This window comes from Zingiber officinale, chromosome 4A (genome assembly GCF_018446385.1).
Source record: "Zingiber officinale cultivar Zhangliang chromosome 4A, Zo_v1.1, whole genome shotgun sequence".
NCBI lineage: Eukaryota > Viridiplantae > Streptophyta > Magnoliopsida > Zingiberales > Zingiberaceae > Zingiber > Zingiber officinale.
The window spans coordinates 151,142,118-151,167,523 of NC_055992.1; the positions used below are offsets into that span (position 1 = coordinate 151,142,118).

The 25,406-nt window shown below is 35.3% G+C and overlaps 1 protein-coding gene across 7 annotated transcripts in view; it reads left to right on the top strand.

Moving 5' to 3' along the window:
• The window catches only part of LOC121971690, a 32,325-nt gene extending 7,713 nt beyond the window's left edge, over window positions 1-24,612 (top strand). For 5 of the 7 annotated variants that reach the window (XM_042523076.1, XM_042523081.1, XM_042523078.1 and 2 more), the window contains 12 exons: window positions 10,613-10,723; window positions 10,801-10,985; window positions 12,686-12,969; window positions 13,063-13,181; window positions 13,285-13,327; window positions 13,414-13,505; window positions 14,560-14,608; window positions 15,400-15,470; window positions 15,568-15,684; window positions 15,961-16,046; window positions 20,289-20,334; window positions 24,378-24,612. In XM_042523076.1, the coding sequence (XP_042379010.1) occupies window positions 10,613-10,723; window positions 10,801-10,985; window positions 12,686-12,969; window positions 13,063-13,181; window positions 13,285-13,327; window positions 13,414-13,505; window positions 14,560-14,608; window positions 15,400-15,470; window positions 15,568-15,684; window positions 15,961-16,046; window positions 20,289-20,334; window positions 24,378-24,425 (1,251 nt within the window). In that variant the 3' untranslated portion in view covers window positions 24,426-24,612. The remainder of the gene's footprint in view (window positions 1-10,612; window positions 10,724-10,800; window positions 10,986-12,685; window positions 12,970-13,062; window positions 13,182-13,284; window positions 13,328-13,413; window positions 13,506-14,559; window positions 14,609-15,399; window positions 15,471-15,567; window positions 15,685-15,960; window positions 16,047-20,288; window positions 20,335-24,377) is intronic. The other 2 variants (XM_042523077.1, XM_042523079.1) reach the window with 2 other exon arrangements.
• The last annotated feature ends 794 nt before the right edge of the window (window positions 24,613-25,406 follow it).

Here is a 25,406-nt window from a genome sequence, read left to right on the forward strand (position 1 = left end):
GAGGTTTTGGTGCCTCGGTGCTCTTATATCACGCCTTCCTTTGGTTTTGATGGTGATTGTTGTGAGAAACAAGGGTAGATAAGTCTTTATCTTTTGTAAATAAGTTGATGCTTAGGGTTGTGTCGTTATATAAACATATGTATTTCTCCTAAAATATGAATGAATTAAAAAATCTCTTTATTACAACATGGTATCAGAGCAAAGTTCTGATCCCTAACCCTAACCCTAGCCGCCGGTGCATCTTCTTCCTCTCTGCCCTAGCGCCGACCACAAGAGGCGGACCAAGCTTTCCTCTTCCCTTCTTCATCGCTGTCCACTGGCCGCGTTTGGCCTCTGGTTTCCTGCTGCCGACCACAAGAGGCGCCTCTTGCTTCGCCGATCGCCTGCCGGTGGTCCTACCTTTGCTTCGCCGATCGCCTGCCGGTGGAACTCGAGAAGGCGAGAGAGGGGAACGACGCCCTCTCTGCTCGCGCACGCCGCCGCGGACGCCTCCAGTCCACCCAACGCCGCGGACGCCTCCCGTCCACCCAACGCCACGGACGCGCCCCTGCCACCGGCCAGAGCCACCAGCAGTAGCCTTGCCGGACAGAAAGCACAAGAAGGAGAGTCCTCCCTGCGCCGCGATTTCAACCCTATACATCAGCAGTGTTGCCGCCTCCAGCCTCTGGAGCCCTCCAGAGTTCTCTGCCTCCTGCACTTCACCTTCCTTCTCTTGAATTTTTTTTCTTCTCTTCAGTCCAGTCTGCTGCCGCCGCACCTTCGAGAAAAACATTTTTTTTTTTGTGATCTTAATGGCGGACAACTCTAGTGAAACTTCTGGGATTTTTGCGAACCCTATGTCTTCTTCAGGACAGGTACAACTGGTTTTCACAATGGCAAGCACTGGAGGGTCCGATCTTCAGATAGTATCAAAAAAATTGTCTAAGACAAATTATGCATCTTGGGCAGTTGCTGTTGAACTTTATGTCGAAGGCCATGATAAACTTGATATTCTTCATGGCACTAAAGTAAAACCAGATGAGAAGGACCCTAGCTTTCGCACTTGGCGGCATGACAATATTCAATTAATGACTTGGATGCTTAACTCTGTTAATTCTGGCATCAAACAAGTCATTCTTCATAACAAAACAGCGTACGACATGTGGAAGACACTAGAGCAGATGTATGAACGTCGACATGATATGCTGCGTACTTATCAGATCAGCAGTCAAATTTTCAAACTTGAACAAGGTTCTATGTCCGTCATCAATTATTTTGCTACTCTGAAGGGGCTGTGGGATGAGTTTGACTACTACCGGATGGAAAATTGGAGTTCCACGGATGATCATCAGAGATATTTAAAGCTTCTGGAAAAAGACAGAATTATTAAATTTTTAGATGGCCTTACTGCAGAGTTCGAAAATTTAAAAGGGCAAATCCTTAGTCTTGATCCTACTCCCTCTCTAGAACAGGTTTACTACAAAATTCTAAGTGAAGAAGGTAGAAAAAGGACCATGAACAACAAGGGGATTTCCGCTGTAGGCCCTCCGATTGGGGAGACCTCTGTCTTTATTGGTTCTGCAAACAAGTTCCGACCTGGGGGAACTAAACGACAAGGGGACAGATTTTGTCGGCACTACAAGAGGACTAATCATGATTCAGATTTCTGTTGGAAAAAATATCCAGAAAAGAAACCTGAAAAATTTAAGCACAATGCTAAGAAGGCTCCTAATAGTAGTAATATTGCTATCCAAAAGATAGAAAATAAAGAGACTATTGGTTCCTCTGTGCCTTCTACCACTGAACTTACTTCTACTGATATTGTTAATCTCCAGCATCTTCTCTCTCGGCTTCAGGCTTCATCTTCGACCTCTACTCCTGCAGACTCTACTCCCTTTCAAGCGCACACAGGTATCCGTGGCCTGGGATTAAGTGTTACTGGTCCTAGCTTTTACAGCCCTTGGGTCATTGATTCAGGAGCTACGGATCACATGACAAATGCTGCTAACTCCTTTATTTCTTACTCTTTATCCTCTGGGTAGGAGAAAGTGAGCATTGCAGATGGAACCAAAGCCACTGTTGCTGGCAATGGTTCTATAAAACTTACAGATCATTTTTTCCTATCCTCTGCACTTCACGTTCCTTCCGTCTCTATTAATTTACTTTCGGTTAGTAGCATTACTAAACAACTACACTGCTCCGTAACCTTTTTCCCTGATCATTGTGTCTTCCAGGATCTCGAGACCAAGCAGACGATTGGGACTGGTCGTGAAGTAGGGGGTCTTTATTATTATCAGCTTGAAACAACATCTGCTCTGAAATCTGCAGCCAAGTGTTTAGAAACTAAGCATCAAGAAATTCTTTTGTGGCATTCTCGGTTGGGACATTTGTCTTTTCAGTCTTTGAAAATTTTATTTCCTAGTCTTTTCTTTTTTGTTTCTCTTCAGTCATTTCAATGTGAAATCTGTCAGTTATCCAAACATTGTAGAACACATTTTTCTGAGTCTTTAAAGAAGAGTTTATCTCCATTTGATCTTGTTCATTCGGATGTGTGGGGACCCTCTCCTGTGACTTCTTTGGATGGCTATCGATATTTTCTCTCCTTTATTGATGACTACACCCACTGTACATGACTTTATTTGATGAAAACCGTCTTATTCAAAATTTTTGTAGAATGGTTGAAACCCAATTTAACTTAAAGGTGAAGATTCTTCGTTCTGACAATGCTCGTGAGTACTTTGCCTAGTCTCTAAATACTTTTCTTGAGGATTCGGGAATTCTTCATGAGTCATCCTGTCCCTACACACCACAACAAAATGGAGTGGCCGAGAGAAAGAATCATCATATTCTTGAAACAGCCCGTGCACTTTTATTTCAACGTCACTTACCCAAATATTTCTGGGCTGATGCTGTTCTTGCAGCCGCTTATCTCATCAATCGATTGCCATCTAAAGGTCTCGGGAACCGGTGTCCTCTCACTATTCTTTATCCTGGTGTAGGGTTGTTCTCCCTTACACCTCGGGTTTTTGGTTCTCTTTGTTTTATTCATGTTCTTGGTCCCAAGTCCTCTAAACTCGATCCTCGTTCTATACGAGGAGTTTTTATAGGGTATTCTACTTGCTAGAAAGGCTACAAGTGTTTTGATCCTATTACTATGACGAGATATATCTTGAAGGATGTTACTTTTTTTGAGTCTGAGTCCTATTATTCTCCTCAGTCTCATCCTCAGGGGGACAATATTACCTCTTCCTTTGTACCTCAAGTGGTTCCTCAAGTGATTTCTTCTCCTATTCCACTGGATGTCATAGAAAATAGAAAAGATGCCCTATCACTGGAAAAGATGCTCCATCACTGGGAGCACAGTCTTCACCAGATATTATTACTTACAAATGACGAAGACACAAGCAAGAACCTACTATTGATCGGCTAGTTGAATCGGATGCTCTGGCACCTGATCCTGTGAAGCAGTTATCCTCATCAGTTGAGTCAACCGCACCAATAAATATGAATGAGTTGAACCTTCCGGTTGCTGTTAGAAAAGGTGTCAGGTCATGTACTCAACATCCTATCTCCAACTACGTTTCATATTCTCGTTTGTCTCCTTCATATCATGCATTTGTTTCACAGTTATCAAATCATGCTATACCTTCTTCCTATTATGAGGCTGTAAGGGATTCAAGGTGGCAGGAAGCAATGAACGAAGAAATGGAGGCTCTTAATAGAAATGGTACTTGGGAATTAGTTGATCCCCTAAAGGGGAAGAACTTGGTTGGTTCTAAATGGGTCTATGCTATCAAGTATAACTCAGAGGGTGAAGTGATTAGATATAAAGCCAGACTTGTTGCCAAGGGATTCACCCAAACATATGGGGTAGATTACTTGGAAACTTTCGCACTAGTTGCAAAGCTAAACTCGGTCAGGGTAATTCTTTCTCTTGCTGCTCAATATGATTGGCCTCTATTTCAGTTAGATGTTAAAAATGCCTTTTTGAATGGTGACCTTTGTGAAGAAGTATACATGCTGCCACCTCCTGGAATTGAAACAAAAGGAAAGGTTTGCAAGCTAAGAAAAGCTTTGTATGGGCTTAAACAATCTCCCAGAGCATGGTTTGATAGGTTTTGCAAAGTCATGATATTATTTGGCTTTAAATAAGGGAATGCTGATCATACACTCTTTATAAAAAGGAAAGGGGACTACTACCATTCTTTTGGTTTATGTTGATGATATGATAGTTACAGGTGATGATGAGGTAGAAATCTAGGCTCTTAAGTCCAAGTTAACATCAAAATTTGAAATTAAAGATCTTGGATCATTGAAGTACTTCTTGGGCATTGAAGTCGCTCGATCAAAAAAAGGGATCTATGTATGTCAGAGAAAATATGTGTTGGATTTACTCAAGGAGACAGGGAAGCTGGGTTCTCGGCCAACATCTACTCCTATAGAAGTAAATCATGATCTTACTAGTTCTAGTGGGGAAGATCTTACAAGTCTGGAAAAGGGAACGTATCAAAGGCTAGTTGGAAAATTACTCTATTTATCTATGACTAGACCTGACATCACCTATGCTGTTAGTGTAGTAAGTCAGTACATGCATGTTCCTAAGACTATCCACATGAAGGCCGTTGACAGGATTTTAAGGTACTTGAAATCATGTTCTGGAAAAGGCTTGCTATTTAAAGGAGGTGGTGATCTGAAGGTGGAATGCTATTCTGATGTAGATTGGGCTGGTTCTCGAGATGATAGAAGGTCCACTTCTGGCTATTGCACTTTTTTGGGAGGAAACTTGGTAACTTGGAGGAGTAAGAAACAAAATGTTTGTGCACGGTCCAGTGCTGAAGCAGAATATCGAGCCATGGCACATGGTCTTGCAGAGATGTTGTGGTTGAGTTTTTTGTTGACAGACATAGGATTAAAGGTTGAATTACCTCTCAGGCTGTATTGCGACAACAAGGCAGCAATCAATATTGCAAATAATCCTGTACAGCATGACCGGACTAAACACATTGAGATTGATCGTCACTTTATTCGGGAGAGACTTGATTCTGGAGAACTATGTCTGCCTTATGTTAAGTCTGAGGACCAACTTGTTGATATGTTTACAAAAGCTATACCCTAAGCTGTGTTCGACTCTTCTCTTAGCAAGTTAAACATGTTTGATATATATGTTCAACTTGAGGGGGAGTGTTGTGAGAAACAAGGGTAGATAAGTCTTTTTATCTTTTGTAAATAAGTTGATGATTAGGGTTGTGTGGTTATATAAACATATGAATTTCTCCTGAAATATGAATGAATTAAAAAATCTCTTTATTATAACAGTGATATTTTGAACTGTGATGACTTTGAGATTGCCAATGATCAAACTTACACTGGGAGATTGCTCTTAAGTATCATCCTGACAAACAGACTGCACTCATTCTTGCTGAAGAAACTGAAGAGGCTAGGCAAACTACGAAGGATAAAATAGAAAATCATTTGAAACACTTGATCAAGAAGCCTCTTGAGTTCATCGGTTTCTACCCCACGATCATCAAGCTCGATTTGAGGAGCTCAACAAGGACCCATTCAAAAAGTGCATGGAGCCAGTGGAGAAGTACTTGAGGGACGCGAAGATGGCCAAGAACAGGGTTCACGATGTTGTCCCCATCGAGAGATCAATGAGGATTCTCAAAGTCCAGCATCAAATTATAGATTTTGCCGATTTGATACCAGACGAACTTCCTCCTAGGTTACCACCTGATACAATTATAAACTCGAGGACGAGTTGTCCTCAACTCCGGGCGACTGATGCAGGAAGGGATCCAAAGTATTCATATTTGCATCTTTTGAGTTTCTTTTAATTAGTTATCTATTTATTAAGTTTAGTTTGTTTTTTCCTTAATTATATTTAATTTTATCCTAAATCTTAGTGAACTAAGTCTTGTTAGTTAATTTATCTTAAATCTTAGGGAACTAAGTCTAGTTGGTTATTTCTTCTGTTTAGATTTTTTTGAGGGTTTTGAGAGTTATATAAACCTATGCTTAGATGATGTTTAGGACAAGTTATTTTGATATTGAATCAATTGGTTTTGTTTAAGTCACGTTATGACTACATGTCTTTTTCTTTGCGCTCTTGATTTCATAATAGGTTTAAGTCTAATTTAGGCTATTCCTTTTTTTTTTTTTATGTTACTTCTATGTTGTTTTCTTGTTAATCCCTCTACAACTTCACCTCCAGAATAATATACATATTCTACTCGGCGTCACATGGACAAGAGTCTCTTTTCCATTAATTTTTCCAAACACAATTAAGAACTGTATACACCTTAGTGTGACGTTAATGTGGATAAAACTACCCACTAACACAACTTTTGGATGAATGATGTGTATGATGTAGGGCTCAAGCAATTTGAACAGTGAGTAATGTGAATAGTGTGTGATTTGGGAGAAAAAAGCTAGTTAATTTGAGCTTAATGTATACTCATGAAGAGGAAAATACTGCAACTAGGAACAACTTTATTCTTTGATGGGTGTCAGGTGGTGGCAAGGCATCATTGAAGAGGCTCAGATCCTAAACTGAGGAGGTTTCTAGCCAAATGGGTGTTCAGGCTAGGGGTGTAAATGAACCAAGCCTCTCATGAACTATTCAAAGCTCGATTTGATAAAAGCTCTTTTGAGCTCGTTTAATGAGGCTTGTTCAGATAAACAAACCAAGCTCAAGCTTCATAATATTCGGCTCGTTAGTTCGTGAACATGTTCGTTAGTAAGCTCATGAATCAACTTTTAAATGAAAAAATAATAGTTTTGATATTAAATTTATAGATTTTACACTCTATTTATGAAAAATATAGATAAATATATTAAATTTATTTATTAGAATAAAATTATAAATTTTAATAAGAATATTATAATTTTTTCTAAATATATAATTTAATTTTTAATGAATATTTAAATTTATAATTTATAATTTATATTTATTAAGCTCGTTTAGGTTCGATAAAAGCTCGAATAAGCTCGTGAGTCATGAATATATTCGTTAAATAAAGCTCGAGCTTGACTCGATTATAAACGAGTCAAACTCAAACATTCAAGAGTTCGGCTGCTCGACTCGATTACACCTCTAGTTTAGACACTGTGCTAGACAACCAAAGTTTTCTCCATCTTGGACATCCACTGATCCCACTTTAGCCATTCCTCCGTCCTTTTCCCTGCTTCAACCTATTAATATTCAGAATTTCCAAAAAACCCAGGGCTCCACCACAACTGGTCGCCTTACTGCCCTTACCAAAACCCATTAGTCATACTCAAGCACCTAGCTCAACCTGTACTTCAGTTGAACCACTTGCGGTTTGCATGACCTGAACCCATCACATTCCCACTTCATCTTCTTTGGTATGCCTGAACCCTACTCAGGTGAATTCAACCTAACTACAAATTTTCAAGAAACTCCTCTCAGCACGAATTCCTCTAGCCTTGTTCCAAATTGAGGTTAGAGCTACATTATCACAGCTAGCAGACTTCTAGAGTATGTTATAACTTTACCATAATAGTTTTGTCATTGCTTATACGAAGCTCTTTGTGATGGTGTGGAGGCAAGAAGGGAGTAGAAGAGTGCACTTAAGGTTTACCAAACTCATTGGTAAGGTGGGTGTAGGAGGCAACCCAGTAACTAGATGAGTAGCCTGCAGTGTCCCTTTGAAATGAGGAAAAATTTCAACACTGAGTCCTGACTTCTGGAGGCCTCAGGGGATTCAATACTGGTAGACATAGAAGCTTGGGAGGCAATGAACTCACTGGTGAGGATGATGGCCAAATGTTAGTGAAATGGTTCTTGAATTGGAAAACGAAAAGGTGAAGCCATCAAAGTCAAAGTTAGAGTAACAGAGGGCACAAGAAATTACAATTTTGATGAGGAGAAAGTGGAGTTGGTGAAGCTATGAGAGAGAAAATGTATCAAAGGTCAAGGTTTAAAATTTCGACCCGTGCCTAGGTTTCGGTCCAGGACCGGAACGATACGATTTCGGTACCGTATTGTGTCGTGCTGATATAGTTTCGGTATTTTTTAAATATAAAATATATTAGTTAAAAACAAAAATATTTAACATAAATATTTAAAAAATAAACAAGATGAAAAATAATCTTTTAAAAAAGGAAAAGATATGAAAATAGATAAATAAATAAATAAAAAATTTATTATAATTTTTAAATTAAAATAAATGGAATATAAAATTAATTAGATAATTTTATTAGGGTTTAATAAAATCTCTTTAGATTATCTCCACCATAACTAGGAGTTGATTAAAAAAATTAACCTAAGTTTAATTAAAAAAAATCTGAAATCTGACACCACTCGCGAGCCCGCACGACTTCGGTGTTGTTGCAGGGTTGCGTGACCAGCCATGGCCGCGGAGATTGCATGACTCCTTCGACGTGACCACGTTGGTTATGCGACCTCTATGTAGTGACGACAGGGTCGCATGATGCCTCCACGACCGCAGCGGAAGGGTTATGCGACCTCTCCGCTACTGTTGCAGGGTCGCGCAACACGTCGCACCTGTCGTGGGTCTGGTGTCGGGGTCGTGCCGGTGCCGGTGCCGGTCGCCGAGCGGAACGAGACGTTTCGCCTGTTTCGATCGTTTCGGCATGGCACTTTAAACCATGTCAAAGGTAGATGTGGAGAGGCTAAGTAGTGGATTAGAAACAAGATTGGAGTGTCTAAAGTTGGGAAAAAGAGGGCTCATGATCTAGACACCCCTTCATCTTCAAGGTGCAATAGAACACAATGCTTAGGAATTTTCGGATGACACATATGGACATGTATATGGAAATACATATCCTTCAAACCATGCTCACATGTTTATCTCTTGGTGTCCTTGTACGAGGTGTCTGATGAGTTGTGGTGTCAATTTTCTAGATACATTGAGTGGTTATCTCATTGGTGCTTCTCCAAGTTACTTGTAGGGGAAATAATAAGTTTCAAGGCGCTGATGTGGGACTTTGAAGCTCACTTATGAGTAAGCATCTACCTTGCCCCAAGCACAGATAGCCTGATGACTTCAATGCAGAGAGTGGAGGAGTTGTCCTTAAATTTGAAAGAGCTTCATAGAGGTAGCCAAGCAAGTGAACGGTTGTTATGATGATTAGTTTTAAAATGCTTTAAGGCTTTTAAGGTTCTCTAATTCAGTACATGAAACTTCTCCATAGGATTAGGCTGAGATGTTGGAAAGAGCAATCAAGTATACAATGATAGATGATGTTGTATAGGCAATGGTTGTGAAGTCGAAGCCTGTAAATGGTGGAAGAGGTGAGAAAGTTCCAGATGGAAGACAAAGACCTGAGGGACCTTGGTAGGCGACCTCTTGTAATCAGGAGATAAGAAGGAACAAGTATGAATGGTTCATAGTCTGAGATTCTCTTGGAAATAAGGACAAGAATCTGTCTTTATTTGAACCGTATTCACTCCTGTCTATATTTTACTAGAGTGATAAATATAATATTGCAGATACTTCCAGGATTATAACTATGATACTGATACTGATGAATGTGTACATTTGAAATTCAAATTGAAGTCAAATAAGTTTGTTGGACATAAGAAGATTGAAAAGCCGAAGGAGGCAAGAAGATTGAACAAGGAGGTGATGCAGAAACAGATCAATATCATAATTAGGGAACCAACCTTAAGTGGCGAGTGAAATAATAAATCTAAATCTTATGTGCCAAGGAAGCCTTTGTACCTTGTTCTTTTAGTTGGAAGTATAGTACAATTAGAGTTCGGAGTTCATTGATGAGGATGTCGGGGAATTAGCCAAGCCAATCGAGATGCTGCGATTATTTGAATCTAAAATTACTAATTGTTTAGTGTAAAAGGGTGAAGGGGAGCCTTGACGCAACGGTAAAGTTGTTGCGACCAAAAGGTCACTGGTTCGAATCCTGGAAACAACCTCTTGCAAAAAGCAGGGTAAGACTGCATACAATGGATCTTTTCCCGGGACCTTGCACGGCAGCTTCGTGCACCGGGCTGCCCTTTTTTTTTTTCGTGTAAAAGGGTGCTTGTGATTTAGACACCTACTGATGTGTTAACAGAATAATTTTTTCCATTTTTTTTGCTAGCCCAATGCAAAAGCTTGCTTCACAGCCATAGCAATTATTGTTGACTGGTGGCTTGTTTCCTACGAGGAAGGGAAACAACTAGGAAAAGAAAGAAGGTAGGGAAAGAACTCATAGGAAAAGAATTGGGAACTATTTTCTTATTTTTGGTTTCCTTTTATTCGTTATAAATCAAAAATAGATTTGAACAAAATAAATTTAGATTTTTTTTAAGGCCACATTTGAGCTTTATTGCGCACTAAAATGAGGTATCTGCTCAAATTGGACAGAGGTAATATAGAGGAAAATTGAGAAAAAAATTTCTGGTTATGTTCTCTGCTCCTTTCTTTTTATCAAAAGAAACAGAAGGAATTGTTGTTGGGGAAATCTTTCAATCACTTTGTTTCTGTTTGCATTTCCTTCCTCAATTTTGCATTTCCTTCCTCAATCTAATGCTGAAAATGAAGCTTCAAAGAATACCGCTCTTATGGAATTTTCTTAATTTCGTCTGTAATGAAGAAGTTTACTTTCCAAAGGTAGATGAGCCGCACATAAAATTTGCTCCATGCAGGAAAAGCTGAAAGAATCTCAATATCAGATAACTCCATTGTATGCAGACATATCAAATGCAGGTTTTCCTGCACAGTCACCTTCCCATATGGTGGCACAAGCGACTGTTTCTGTATGTCATGAATGCTTTCTTCTTTTGTTCCTCGTGTCGTCTTCATTGTTTCTAACTTTTAATCAACCTTTTGTAAGAACAATAATAGCTTGGAAATTGTGCCTCAGCCAACATATCCACATGCACAGTCTCCAATTTCTTCTAATTTCCAAGCAAAACATGTTTGGGAGACAGTTGGGGACCAAAAACAGCAACATGGTCCAAGTAGTGTTCCTTCAAAGAATCTGGACCAGGACATTCCAGAAAGCACTCCTTCCATGAGGTCAGGTTTGATAATTTATTCCTTTTAGATGCTTTAATCAAAGTTCAAACAATTTGATTTCTTTTAAATTTTTTGGTTGATTTTGACATGCTTTCATGTACATGTATATATAAGTTTCCTTCTGTAGTGGTGTCTGAACTTATCTTGGTTCTCGGAGTAACTTGTTATGCCTAGCAAAGTTCTCTGAAATAACACATAGATGAACTTAAATGACCAATATTGATTTTTTCCCCTTGTTCATTTGAAACTATCACAGACCTAGAATTGCTGCCCTTTATGCAACTAAAAGTAAAAGGATGAAATAGGAAATGGGTGCATTTAAGATAGTGTCTTAAGATATTTAGTTTGTTAGTATTGCATCTTGGTTTATATTGTCACCCTTTTTCAGTCCCTCACATATTTTGTTTTACTTGTGAATCAATTATTGTCTTCCACAACATGCTAGCATTAGCATTCCATGAATATCTTCTACGCGTGAGTCGATTACAAGCATCTTCTCCTCTAAGATTACGTGGAGTGGAGTAGGTCTGCTTAAATTGCTAGCATCTTTTGTCAGCCAAGGGGTGTGTGATGACTATGTACAACTCAACTAGGACTACAATGATTCACAAATAACTTCACAATGACAACACACCTTGCATTTAGGGGCGCCTGTCAATTCAAATCAAACTGTTATAAACCAATTTTTTTTATCTTACTTTATTCGAACCAAATCAAATAAGGTTACAAACCAAACTAAATTATTGAGCTACTTCAGTTTGGTTTGGTTTAAACTGAATTACCATAGTATTTTTTATGAAAAAAATCTTATGTAGCATTAACACAATAAACATCATAGTTGCAATTAAATCATTAAATATGCTATTATTAGAAACATCTAACAATGGTAATGAAGAATAATTGATATAAATTGAAGTTGTTCGTCATATATGATAATGGAGAAATTAAATCAGTAAAATTTATCATTTATTTTTAGTTAGAATTTAGAAATAATGCTATATATAAGTTTTTCATAAATGGAAATATGAAAATTCCAAATAATATTTTGGCTTTTCAATTTAAACTGAATTTTGAAAAAAGAATCCCTAACCCAACCAAATTAGATAATTAAATTAATCAAATTAAATCAAACTAAACTGAACTAATAAAAACCAAAACAAAACAAAACTAAATTTGGTTTGTTTTTTCAGGTTTTTTTAGCTTGCAAACAACTCTGCTAGGACCACATGCTCAACAAGTATTTTTTTCAACACGAATAACTCTGGAAGGGCTAAAGTCCATAATAATTTTGTTTATCTTCTCTTCTTTTTCTTCTTTATCTCCTTCCTCTCTCCACCTCACACCATGTGCTGGCACTCTGGAATGATACCAAAAGGGTTTCATTTGGATCGACAAGCACCTTTCCAGTTATTTTTTCTATTGAGATGGATAGAGCTCAACTTTGGGTTGGGGTGTCGTGGAGTGTAGTGATCTGTTTGCTAGTTATTGCTTATTCTCATTTTTATTTTAGAATATGCAGCAACATTGTTGCTCTGCTTGCTGTGAAATCTTGTTATGATACAACAACAAATATCTCTTTTATATGAGAAATTTGTTCAAGCACTTGTGCTAATTGAGGTGCTATCTGTGGCATTAAATACACGAATTGTTTTTGATATAGTGCCTTAAAACTTACTATGGTGTTATGTGGGTATTTTCAGGGATTACAGAACCTCCCAGGATGCTTCAGTTCAAATAAATCAAGGGGAAACTCATACTGCACATCATTCTGTGGAATCTAAAAATCAGTCATCTTTCAAAGACCTTTTGAGAAGTTCCCAAACTGATGACTCGGAGACAATTGCTCACGCTGGGAAAGAACCTTCTGTTCATTGTGCTTCAGGAAACTCACCTTACACAACTACTGGACAGGATGAACCAAATGCTTACTCTTACCTTCCTACAGTCCTTGAAGAGCCTAGTTCTAGAAACTCATTCTCTGAAGGTGCAGGATAAATTTTCACTTCTCAGGAGTTAAAGATCTATTTCAGCATCTACATTGGTACTGATGGATTCTGATAATTTCTGTGGTATGCAGCAGATGATGATCCACTGCCAGCCATTGATGGTCTTCGAATTTCAGGTGATGCTTATCCTGGAAGGGAACTTCATGCAAGTGGGTACTCAATCAATGGAACAACAAGTTGTAATTTTGAGGTATATGCATTAATTGTCAAAAAATATTGCAGCATTTTTTTTTTTTTCATTTTTGAATTATTGACTACTGAATTCAGTCCTACAACATTGTTTTTTTTTTCAGTGGGTACGATATTTAGAAGATGGTTCTGTTAAGTATATTGAAGGTATTTCATAACTTAACTTGGCTTCTTCTCATCTTTCTACAGGAATTTGAAACTCATATTAATTTTAAATGTCTCTCTCATGGTAGGAGCAAAACAACCGGACTATCTAGTTACTGCTGATGATGTGGATGCATACCTTGCTATTGAAGTTCAACCCCTGGATGATAGGAAGCGGAAGGTTGTTTCTTTTCTGTCAATATAAATATATGTGTGTATTCAGATTTAGTATTGATTAATAGTATAGTCTTGAGCAACTGACGCATAACCATCACGTCATCATATAATGTCCTACTTTAGTTGGAAGGTAGATCATACTTTTGAATTGGTTAACCAATATCATGTCATCATATGGTAGTCTGCTTGACTTGGTTTCTCCTATCTGCTTCCCAGATTTAGTCTCTGTTCTTTGGATAAGGGTTCGGAAAAGATAACAAAAGGTTTTCGTTCACATCTTTCACTTTGGGAGTTTATTAGTCTGGTACATAGCATGATTTGATGCAGGGTAAAATGCAATCCAAACTCGTTGTATCTGTTGGTTAGAGGAAAATGTCAAATAGTTCTAGTTCACATCTTTCACTTTGAGTGCCAATTAATCTGATACATGGATTGCTTTATGTGGTGCTATGCAGTTTCTCTCTCTTTTCTATCAATTGGTTCGAACAAACTGTGTCTGTTTGGAATATGGAGCAGATCTCTAAATGTTGGTGTAATGTATGTATTTATATACCAATAATGTTGCATCCATGTATACGCAAATTATGATGCATGGTTGAATGAAATGGGTGAATAACTAAAGGTGAAACACTAACCATCTTCTGAATGCATATGTTTGAATCTTTCCAAAGTATTTGAATGTTGAAATGCTTCATCATCTTTATTATGAGATCCAAAATGTAATTGCAACCCTATCCATGATTCCTAATCACATAAGTTAAGAACATAAACTTTTCCTTGTATCATACAATTTAGCATGTTATATAAAATCCATATAGTAAAAGTTCTGACTTTTCTCGTTACCTTCAATTTTTGACGTAAAAAATGTAATTTGATTACTTACCTAAGTATGCAAGAAAAGAGAGCAATTATTTTGATCTCTTTCATCAGAGAGAAATGTCTAAATGAATACCGGTTGTTTATTCTTGGATTATCCAAATGCTAATTCCATATTAGTACTTTGGTAATCTTGGAGATTTTTATTTGATCTGACAGATCTCTTTTTTTTCTTACTCTAGGGCGAACTTGTAAAGGTTTTTGCCAATGACCAAAGAAAGATAACTTGTGGTGAGTAACAAGTTTTTATTTAGTTGGATTGTTTTCCCCTTTATATCATATTTGCCAATGCTTCCACACTTATGTATACCAACTTATTGTTACAAAGTTTTGACAAGAAAATTTATGACCAACAAAATGTTTGAATGTGTATAACCAAAAAAATTTCACATTGTGAAGAAGGCACCTTTTATGTTTTTGAGATGTGCTTCTTTGAGATTGCATAAGGTGTTTGGCAATATGTGAGGAGTTATCTATGCAGTATATTTATTCATTAGAAGACAAGTAATACTGGTTTAAGCATCTTCAGTTGATTACAGAAACATGGTAGGTTCATAACCTTTCATGTATAAGGTTTTGTTAAATCATGTGTAGTTGATTACAGAAAGATGACACATAACCGTTCATGTATAAGGTTTAGTTAAATTTGGTTCTTACCCATTTAAGTGGACCTTCTGGTTGGATTTTTTTTTACTTGGTAAGAGATAGGAGGGTGAGAGGGAGGGAAATGATACAAAGATGCACATGAACAATGGTTCTTCATATGTAATTTTGTGAGTCTGTCTCTTTCATATCTAAACTTTGTGAGCTTGTCTCTCTATCTTCCTTTCCCTCCCCTTCTTACTTTCTAACTTGGTAAACTTGCCCTAATGTCACTTGCATATTACTAGATAAAATTAACCATAATTCAGTGCAATTTTGTTAGTTCCATCCTTTCAGTTTTTAATTATCCTTGAATGATTAACTTTGATCTCTATGCCAACTACACAAATTTAAATTTTTTTCTTCTTATTTGTCTACAGATCCTGAAATGCAAGAGAAGATTAAGAGAACTTTGTCTAGTGGGCATGCAACATATGATGTATCATTATCGGTATTTTTCTTCTTTTCTTCTTTTTCTATCTTTGTGATTTTGTGTACATGAGTAATGCTCCAGAACTTTTCCTGTTTCACATGTTCACTAATGCCAGACTAGATATCTTGATATATGGGAAACTGCTATTTTGACAATAAAGAAAGAAGGCTACAACATAAAATGTATTGGACCGCGTGGTGTCGTCACAGAGAAGTTTCAGAAAAATACCACAGTATGATTCTTTACTCAATTATGCAGTTGGTTTGAAATAGATTCTTCTCTCTATGAATTTCCTATCCGTCCTCTCTAAACATTATGTGTGATCTTATGTTCTTATGTTTTGTTTGTGTCAAAATAACTTGACATCATAGGAGAATCTCCTTTTCAGTAATAGTTTGATGGCCCTTTTGATAATTCTACCACATGCATGACCTTGTTGGTTACACTAATATATTTTGAACTACATTGAAGTAGAATTCTATCATTGATAATGTTGTGCCTCCTGCAGATCTCCATTCCATATGGACATCCCACGGAGTTTCTCATTCAGGAGGCTAGTGGGGAGTATCTACTAAGGACGGAAGAGAGTAGCGTGTAAGTTTTATACATCTGTATACACGATTCCAAGGTTCCTTTATTTATACATATTACTCGAAAACTAGTGTTCTTGTTGCACAAGTAGTTCCCTTTACATATGCTACTTTGCAGTTTACACAAAAGAATATGGATTATTGACAATTATTAGGCCCCTAATGCTCCTCCTTAAGGCTCAATGATATTGTGGAGACTTAGCTTGTTAAAGGGTAGTTCGGTACATGAAACTCTTTCCAATACAGGTCTTGGGAAAGGGTTTATTGTACGTAGCCTTATTTTACTTTGCAAGAGGTTGTATCCGAGACTCAAACATGTGACCTCTAAGTCATACGGTAGCAACTTTACTGATGTACCATGCCTCCGCTTCGAGACTCAGCTTGTTGTTGAAACATATTCCATTTTAGACCCCTTAAAGGGATTTGTTGAGAGATTTGCTAATTAACTATTGGAGCTAACAAATATCTTGACGATTTTATTTGATTCCATCTTCATTTTGATAAAGTGAGAATCAAATCTTTATGAGTTTCTTTTTCATGGAATACTGAATTAAACATTATGTGCATTACATCTTGATTACCGTATTACCATATGATAACATTGATCAACTCGGTTATTTAACCCAAATAAGCTTATATGTAAAGTTATAAGCCTATACTTTGTCTCTCCACTCAATTATACTACACCTCTGCATTCAACATGATGATAACAGTGTACTTAGCGCTCTTTTAGACAATCAAATTATCTCCTAAACAAATGCATAGCTTGATGTAGATCGTCTATTTATGGGAGATCTAATATCCACTATTATATTCTACAATCCGAACCTGACCTTGCCCCCTAGGGCATGGTGTGGTGGTAAAAGGCAAAGTGCATTTCCCAAGTAATTAGGGTTTTATTCCCATGTAGGACACACTTATGGTGATCGAATACCAGTGATACTAGGACTCCACATCAAGAGCTATCACGCTTCCTGGGTTTACTTGGTAGGTGGAAATGTGGGACCAGACCGTCCACCTTGAGAATAGTTAGATCGCAAGAACTCAATACCTAGTTACAAAAAAAAAAATGAAGATGACCTTAAATCTAGAACCAGAGATCCTTTTCCATAACATTTTGAGGTACACTAAAATTCATAGGGTTATGGTTAATGATCGTGACATGAAACGCCAATAAACACATTGAATGCAAATGAGATATTTGATGTTGTAATTGCAAGGTAATTTAGTTTTCCAATCATTATTGATAGATTCTCATCCCTGTATATGAGATTATAATTTATAGGAGTGTTAGTCAGTTTAGCTCGTAGCATATCAACTTTCTCAAGCATATCAAACAAACATATCTGTTGCGAGAGATGTGTGATGATTTTAATGAATGATGACTAAAATAAATAGAAAATAGGATCATGGTATCCCCCCTCCCCCCTTTTTTTAATGATTGGTAGACAAACTAAGGTGACGTTTAGTTTAGAGGTTTGGGAATGAGGGAATGAATTCATTTCCAAACCTTGTGTTTGATTGATGGGAATGGAATTAAGATTTTGGAATGAAACCAAAAAATTTGGGTATGGATGAAACCCACCCCTTCCCTTGGGTTTTGATGGAATGAGAATAAGAATTAAATTTTTGACGAAAATGCCCTTAGAATATATTTGTTCAATTTTTCTTTCATTTCACTCTCTCTCCTTGTTCTCTCTCATCATACTTTCTCTCTCCTCATTCTATCATCACATTTTCTCTCAACATACTTTTTCTCTCCTTATTTTCTCTCATCACATATTTTCTATCATCTTCTCTCTGTATTCTCTCTCATCACACACTCTCTCTCATTATTTTTCTCTCTCTTCATTTTCTCATTTTTTCATCATACTTTCTCTCTCATCATTATTTCTCTCTTCTCAATCTCTCTTACCATACTCTCTCTCTATATTTTATCTCATCACACTTTCTCTCTTCATTCTCTTCCATCACTCTCTTTCCTCATTCTCTCTCATCACACATTCTCTACTATTTTCTCTTTGTATTCTCTCTCATCACACACTCTCTCTCTCTCATTATTTTCTCTTTCTTCATTCTCTCTTCATTTTTTCATCATACTTTCTCTCTCCTCAATCTTTCTTACCATACTCTCTCCATATTTTCTCTCATCACACTTTCTCTCTCTTCATTCTCTTCCATCACACACTCTCTCCTCATTTTCTCTCATCACACTTTCCCTCTCTTCATTTTTCCCATCACATTTTCTCTCTCATCACATTTTCTCTCAATCTCTCATTTTCTCTCATCACACTTTCTCTCTCTTCATTTTTTTCCCATTGCTCTTTCTCTCTCAGCACACTTTCTCTCATCATACTTTTTCTCTTCTCAATCTCTCCTATTACGTTCTCTCTCCTCATTTTCTCTCATTACACTTTCCCCCTCTTCATTTTTTTCCCATCACACTTTCTCTCTCATCATTCTCTCTCATCATATGTTTCTCTCACATTCAATTTTATTTTTCAACTAATTTTTTTCTCTTATTTTTCTCTAAGGGTAAAAAAGAAAATTTAAGTTCATTCCGATTGAAAATATTCAACTAACCAAACATTATTTTTAGGAATGATACCCAAGTTCATACTCATTTCCATTCCACAATACTATGATACTCATTCCGATTCCGATTTCTAAGAGAGAACCAAACGCCACCTAAGAAATTAGGGACAATGTTGTTTTTGTATTTTCATGAATAATATGTGATGATATATGTAAATTGTGAGAAAAATTAATTAAATGTGAAAAATTTTAAATTACCAACTAAACAAACAAAAGATAATTTTCAAATAGAAAGAAAAAGCAGTTTACCAACATGATGTGAGAATTTTTGGTGAAGCAAAGGAGTAACCATCTGACCAAGGTTTAAAATTTTGACCCGTGCCGAGGTTTCGGTCCTTGACCGGAATGAAACGATTTCGGTGCCGTATTGTGTCGTGCTGATATAGTTTCGGTATTTTTTAAATATAAAATATATTAGTTAAAACAAAAATATTTAACATAAATATTTAAAAAATAAACAAGATGAAAAATAATCTTTTAAAAAAGGAAAAGATATGAAAATAGATAAATAAATAAATAAAAATTTTATTATAATTTTTAAATTAAAATAAATGGAATATAAAATTAATTAGATATTTTTATTAGGGTTTAATAAAATCTCTTTAGATTATCTCCACCATAACTAGGAGTTGATTAAAAAAATTAACCTAAGTTTAATTAAAAAAAATCTGAAATCTAACACCACTCGTGAGCCCGCACGACTTCGGTGTTGTCGCAGGGTTGCGTGACCAGCCATGGCCGCGGAGATTGCATGACTCCTTCGACGTGACCACGTTGGTTATGCGACCTCTATGTAGTGACGACAGGGTCGCATGATGCCTCCATGACCGCAGCGGAAGGGTTATGCGACCTCTCCGCTACTGTTGCAGGATCGCGCAACACGTCGCAACTGTCGTGGGTCTGGTGTCGGGGTCGTGCCGGTGTCAGTCGCCGAGCGGAACGAGACGTTTCGCCTGTTTCGATCGTTTCGGCATCGCACTTTAAACCATGCATCTGACCAGGATAAAATATATGAGATTATCATATAGACAATTTTATTAAACAAAGCTTGAAAATTATATAGACATGACACCGCTATACACTCTATATCATAGAAAAATATAAAAAAACACAATAGTACCAATAAACCTTACCAAATCAAAGAACCCTTACCCTACCACATCAAAAGATACCCATTAAACTCTAACCAAATTTAAATTATTCCTAACAAATTAAAAGTTATCAAACTTCAATACCTAAATTAGGGTAACTACCTAAATTTATTACAAATTCAAAATTCTAATTGAAATTAGTTCCCAATATGCATCAAGGTAGAGGCTTGATTGGCGCTAAGAGGACGATAAATGCTAGAGATTATGATCACATATGGAGATTGAGCGATGATTAGGTATGATAGTGGTTGTGATTCTATGTTATAAGGAAAATTAGGGGCACGTTACCCATTGTAGTACCCTCTACTTATGTCTATTATTTATTACTGTAACTTTACAATTTACACTTAGCAAATGAATTATTTACAATTATGTCCCGAACAATACAAATGTTTGTTTTTCAGCAATATTACTTCATGGGATACTTATGTCATTAAATCATTGGACAATTTAGCTATAAGGATATCCACTCGCTAATGACTTCATGTTGAATGTTTCAGGTTGAGAGATACCATCGTCCTGACATTGAGAATATTCAAAGTGATGGTACATACTCTCTAAAGATATTCCTAATGTACTCTGCACTGATCTTTTTTGACCATGCCATCAATATGTCAAACATGAACACTTGATTTGTCTTTAGTTTTTGGGCTTACAATGTTTGCTTTTGTTCTAAGACTGGATTCATTTTTTCAAGACCTAATTAAGAAAACTAGAATAACTTTGACTTTGGAAATTGGTTTGATGTTCTAGGGGCAATCTTAGTAGAAATGCTTGTAATTATGCTATTTGGCTAGGTTTTCCTTTTGTTTTTGGAAGATATTCTGCCATAACAAAAGTTTACAATCTCATCGTTTTTGTATCAGCTAGAAAGCTAACCACTTGATCTGCTTCTCTATACATTTCTGTATACACAATTCTTGGAATAATTGGTTTATAGTTTCTCTATCTATATCTAATCATTTCCATGTTGTGCTTCGATCATTAACATATCTAACATGAAATAGTTTACCCATGTACTAAATCAGCTAGCGTTGTTTGTAAACTAGTTAATACTTGCATGTTGTGTGAGTAGAAATTGTTCTATTTTTATAATGTGTTATTGTATTTATTAAACTCGTGTAAAAGGTTTAACTAATTTTGAATGAACTGAATTAGTAGATCTGGGTTGAATATTCAGATAAGTGAAGTTGAGCTATAAATGTTGAGATAGTGACCAATCTCATTGTAAAATTCTAAAGGACGAGATAAACTAACTATTGCTAACCAGAATGAGCATGTCGAATATATCAACAACAAACTCTCATTAATACCATTTTATACTGATAAAAAGATGCCTTTTGATTCTGGAATGACAATGAATGACCACATAATACTATCTTGAATAAGATGCCCATAAAAGTTGGAATGCAATGACATAGCATTATCACATAAAGTTGTTTTTTCATAAATTTGAATGGAGCATGGAGATTAGTTGTTCAGTCTTTCATTTAATGTCATGTGGACTCAAATTGTACCATTGCCAAACAATTTTTTGACCATAAAACTTGAAACAAATATTTTATTAAGTGAATTACAGATAATTATTTATATAACTCATAAATCTAATATATTTTAGTATAAGACAGACAACTAATCTAGATGTAATTGAAGTAGGACTTGCAAAACCCAAGTGCAATAATTGTATGGGAATCAGATCTGCATTCCATCTCTCTTCCTCTGGATCCAACCCTTTTATTCTTCATTGTTTCTTTGTAAAACCACTTTGCTCTCAGGTACTCCAATATTTTATGACAATAGAGATATGTGGATCCAAAAAGGGAGTTAAACATCTTTGTTAGAATAAAATAAGAGTTCAGAGACGTAATTAATTCATATGTTATGAAAATTGGTTAAATCATATGCAACTCTAACTCCTAAAATCATGCAATAAATAAGAGAAAGTGGGTGCAATTATTTTTCCTATATAGTTTTAGTTATTGATACTTAAAATTAGGTTATAGAGCAAACATAGTGATACTTAAAATATGTTTGTTTTATAAATAATTAGGAAGTGAAAATTTTAGCAATTACAACCCAATTATTTTTTGGGGACTGCATTGTGTAACTTTATATATAAATTAGTATGATGCCCTTACTATACAAGGGAATTTATAAATTTTTAAAATTTATATTTTCTAGGTGTAGGAAAAATAATATGTGAATATTTATAATATTATATTTTTAAAATTTAATATGTGAATATTTATAATAATGTGTGAAAAAATAAAATTTTTTTGGGATTGACTATTGCGCAACTTTAATGATCTTGGATATCGAGTTGAAATATGAAAGGATTGGAGACATGAATGAAAGGACAACTATTTAATATTATGCTATAATACACAAATTAATTAAAACTTATTAAATACTACAAATTTAAGTAAAAACATTATATATATATATATATACAATTCTTTTTTTTTTAATTTTTTTTAAAAGTTTATATTAAATTTATAGAAATTGCATCATAAACAAAGAAGGGCAAAAATCAAAAGGGGTTTACAAACATCAGAAGGGCGCTCCATTTTTCAAAAAAAATTCAAATGGACGCTCCTCCCATGATTTTATCTCAAAATTACCCTTTGATCCTGAGCTGTTGTAGAAGCTACGGGTAACTTCTACAACGTGTAGCATCTATTGGTGTAGAAGCTACTCGATAGTTGCTACAACGTGTAGAAGTTACACAATAATTGCTACAATGCTTTTAGGATAAGTTTAAGATTTAGAATTTATAATTTGTACTATGTAGAAGCTACTAGTAGCTGCTACAACGTATAGAAGGTACCAATAGTTGCTACAACTTATTTAGTATGAGTTTAAGATTTAGGGTTTAGGATTTAAAATTTAGGATATCTTGACACTATTATATCAAAATAGCTTCTACAACTGTTTTGTAGTTATTTTGATGAAGTTTAAATAATTTTAACTAAATTGATAAATAATATTTTGATATAATAGTGTTCAGATATCCTAAATCTTAAACCTTAAATCCTAAATTCTAAACTCACACTAAACACATTTGTAGCAGCTATTGAGTAATTTCTACACGGTATAAATCTTAAATCCTAAACTCATCCTAAACACGTTGTAGCAGCTACTGAGTAGCTTCTACATTCTACATGATATAAATCTTAAATCTTAAATTCATCTTAAACACATTGTAGAAGCTACTGTGTAGCTTCTATACGTTGTAGCAACTATTCTGTAGCTTCTATACATTATAGCAACTACCCGGTAGCTTCTACAACAGTGCTGGGTCAAAGGGTAATTTTGGCATAAAATCATGAGAGGAATGCCCATTTGAAGTTCTTTTGGAAAAAGGGTACTCAATTGATGTTTCTCTTAATTTGGGGTGCCTTTTTGATTTTTACTCATTTAAAATTGATAAATTATTACAAATAGTTAAATTAATAGATTTTTATATTGGTGTATCATAGGAATCTAAATTTTAAATGTTAGCTAATTAAATTTTGTATATAAATTAAAATAAATTTTCATATAAAAATTAATATATAATTTTAAAAAGTAGTTTTATAAAATTAATATTGAGATGAAATAATTTTCCTATTATCATTAATATCTTGTTTAGATTTATGATAAAACTTAGAATCATGGATCTAAAATTTGGGTTCAAGAATTAATTTAGAATTATAAATTTAAAATAATTTAAAATTTGTTTAATTTCTTTTAGATATTCTTAATAAAACAAATAATTTAAATAATATTAATCTATCTATATATATATATATTAACTGTGACATTCAATAGGATGGGGATCCCAACGTTCAGCTTTATATGTTATTGACACATTGGTCACAGAGCATGTGTTAAATTGGTTTTCCAAAAATGTCCTAACCCATATAAGGCTGTTTTGCAATAAGACAAATCATAGTTGCTGAGTGATTGGGGACTATGTTGTTAATGTTCTTAGCTGAACAGTCTTCGAGCATTTTCACTAGTACATTATTCTGTTGTGATATATTTGGATCCTGGACAATCCGTTCTTATGTGAAGGAATTAATATTCTTTTTTTTTTTCCATTCATGATTCGTGGATACTGATATGTAACCATATCTGTAATCAGACTTTTTTTACTTTCCTTCTGTCTACCTTACCCAACTGAGGCATACAAACAGTTCTCCGTTTAGCTGTTTCAAGTAATTGAAATGTTAAAATCACTAGCAGTAATACGAATACATTCACAAGACTTGAAGCTCTTGTTAAATTTGTTTCAGTGATCATCAAAAGCTTTAATCTAATTTATATGCACCTTGCTATTTTCCCGTGAGTGGCCAGATATGGCCATGTTTAACTGGTTTGGCTTCTGTATGTTTTTCATTGTCAATAGAAAGCGGAATAGCTCTCTCAAGTATTTTAAAGTTGTCATGGTGCTTCAATATCATGTCCAATTTGCAAAATCTACTTTGAATATTAATTATTTATTCACATTTTTTGAACATGAGCTCTATGAATTTTTTCTTTGGCATAGTAACCATTCCTGTAACCTGACTAAGCACAGTTAAATGAGATCTTCCCTTGTGTTGCAGGCTGGTGAGAAAAGGAAAGGGAGGAGAAAGGGTCTATTTTTCATCTAGATTCTACTAACAAACCAAATGATAGATATATATTTGTTTTATTATTTTTTGTTCGGTGTCATACACCATGTGCGCAAGCGAATCGCTGAGAAGGTAATCATCCTGTTCTGCCATTTGTATAACCTTATTCTCTATTTTAGTGTGGAAGTTTTCTCAACAAAAATATGTTGGGACATAGCTGCTCAAATTCTTTATGGTGGTAATTGCTCGTTACGTTAATGACTCAAGTAATGAAAATAGGAGCAATGTCTCAATTGCATACATGTTTTTCGAATGCAAAGTGGCCTTCGTGCTGGTCATGAATTCTGCCCCCATAAACATAATAAAACGCAGCTCCTTTACCTCGTCAGGAATCGACAATCCTTTGATGAACAGTGTTCTTTTGATAAGAGATTAACAAAAAAAAAAGTGTGCTTTTTAATATTCTAAGATATAATGCATAATCATTCTAGAGACTAGAGTAGAGATGTTCTACAAGATATCATCATGCCTATTTGGGGGAAAAAATCCCTTTCATCCTTCCATTTGTTATTTGGTGATCAGTTATAAATTGATCTTGTGATTTATATTGTTTCAAATAATTTGGAAATAGATTCTGAGGGACTTATGAGATGAGTATAATCGGTTATATATTGATCTGGTAATTTATATGGTTTTAAATAATTTGGAAATGGATTTTGAGGGATGTATGAGAGGAGTATAATTATTATTCAAGACTATAATACTTTATAGTACTATTAAATCTTTTTTTTTTATCCCTAATAAATCAAAGATGATTATAATATATGAGAAAATTTGCATGTAGTTCTCATTGGCAAACACAATTTTGCATGTAGCCACCATTGGAATAAATTTTTGTTTCCATTCCTTAATCAAATATACTTACCTAATTGTCCTTGATATTTTAAGTATAAAAAAAATCTAAAAATGAGTATAATTTCCTCTTAAATTCAGTATATTTTTTATTAAATTGAGCACGAT